Raw genomic sequence first — 1602 nt, forward strand, 5'->3', positions numbered from 1 at the left:
CCCAGCTATGACTACCTGAGCGAGGAGGAGGAGCGGGGCAGCATGGGGAGCAGCACCAGCGAGGACAGCTCCCCCGAGCACCCCTACCTGCCGCTGGTCACCGACGAGGACAGCTGGTACAACAAGTGGCGCAAGATGGAGCAGAAGTTCCGCATCGTTTACGCCCAAAAGGTACCGGGCTGGGGGGGGCACCGGGTGCTGACCCCCATGGGGTGCTCTCTGGGCATCCCGTGTTGCCTCCTGCGCCCAGGGGTGGGGGCACCTGGGTTCTGCCCATTATGGGATGCTCCAGCTCTGAACATCCCATGTCCTGATGGTCCTTGGGATGGGGCCACATGTGGACCAACTGTTCTGGGATGCTCCAGTCCTGAGCTTCCTCCTGCATCCCATTGGTACCCGGGACAGAGTCACCTGGGTACCAGCCCTAGTGGGATGCTCCAGCCCTGAACGTCCCACATCCTGGTGGTAGCTGGGATGAGGCCACCCGGTCACCGACCCTTATGGGATGCTCCAGCTCTCAGCATCCTGTACTGTCTCCTGGATCCTATTGGTCCTTGGGATGAGGCCACACGCATGGTGACCCTTTTGGGATGCTCCAGCTCTGAACATCCCACGTCCTGGTGGAAGCTGGATAGTGACCCTTAGGGGATGCTCCAGCTTTGAGCATCCTGTGCTGACTCCTGCATCCCATTGGTACCTGGGATGGGGCCACATGGGTACCAACCCTTATGGCCCTGAACACCCCATGTGCGGCTTGCTGCTGCCCACATCCCTGCGGTGTCTGAGGGGATGCTGAGCCAGCCCTGTCCCCGTCATCCCGCGCTGGGTGGCCCTGCTGATGGAGGCCTCGCAGGGGTACCTGGAGGAGCTGGTGCGGCTGCGGGAGTCGCAGCTGAAGGACCTGGAGGCGGAGAACAAGCGGCTGAAGCTGCGGCTGGAGGAGGCGGTGGTGCAGAACCAGCTGGAGAAGAGGGAGCTGGAGGGCGTCATCCTGGAGCTGCAGGAGCAGCTGTGAGTGGGCTCCCGTCCCCGTCCCGCACCGCACGCTGCTATGGGTGGTGGGTGCCGGGTGCTCCGCGTGCCCTGGGAGATGCGATGGGCCCCCAGTGCTGCGTGTGTCCAGAGGACACGCTGTCCCCCCAGCGCCCCACCCACCCGTGGGACACAGCGGGTTGTGGGCCCCCCTTGCCCACCGCCCCCCCCCACGCTGAGCCCCGTTGTGTGCCGCAGGACGGGGCTGATCCCCTGCGAGAACCCGCAGCTGGCGCAGCTGTCCAAGGAGATGGTGACGCCCCTGGTGAACCAGTGGCCCTCGCTGGGGACGCTCAACGGCAACGAGAGCGGCTCGGACAGCAAGCTGTACAGGAGGTAACGGGGGGAGCAGAGCCGCTGACCCGCGCCCCATCGGCCCCGGGGGGGGGACTGAGCGCCGTCCCTCTGCAGGCACAGCTTCGTGAGCACCGACCAGCTCTCGGCCGAGAACAGCCTCAGCTCCGACTCCCAGCGCCTGGGCGAGGGCAAGCGCGAAGGCGAGCCCTGGGGGCCCTTGGGTAAGACCCCCCCATGGGGTGCTGCATGGGGCCCCCCACCCACGGGCCCCGT

At 66.3% G+C, this 1602-nt stretch overlaps 1 protein-coding gene across 1 annotated transcript in view; it reads left to right on the top strand.

Moving 5' to 3' along the window:
- Nucleotides 1-1568, top strand: part of LOC110391838 (RUN domain-containing protein 3A-like) — a gene marked incomplete at its 3' end in the record, with an annotated part of 6097 nt that extends 4529 nt beyond the window's left edge. Inside the window, exons 2-5 of the mRNA XM_021383787.1 lie at nt 6-171; nt 854-1011; nt 1231-1368; nt 1444-1568. Coding sequence (XP_021239462.1) covers nt 6-171; nt 854-1011; nt 1231-1368; nt 1444-1568 — 587 coding nt within the window. The remainder of the gene's footprint in view (nt 1-5; nt 172-853; nt 1012-1230; nt 1369-1443) is intronic.
- Nucleotides 1569-1602: the final 34 nt, after the last annotated feature.

This window comes from Numida meleagris, unplaced genomic scaffold (assembly GCF_002078875.1).
Source record: "Numida meleagris isolate 19003 breed g44 Domestic line unplaced genomic scaffold, NumMel1.0 unplaced_Scaffold540, whole genome shotgun sequence".
Classification (NCBI taxonomy): domain Eukaryota; kingdom Metazoa; phylum Chordata; class Aves; order Galliformes; family Numididae; genus Numida; species Numida meleagris.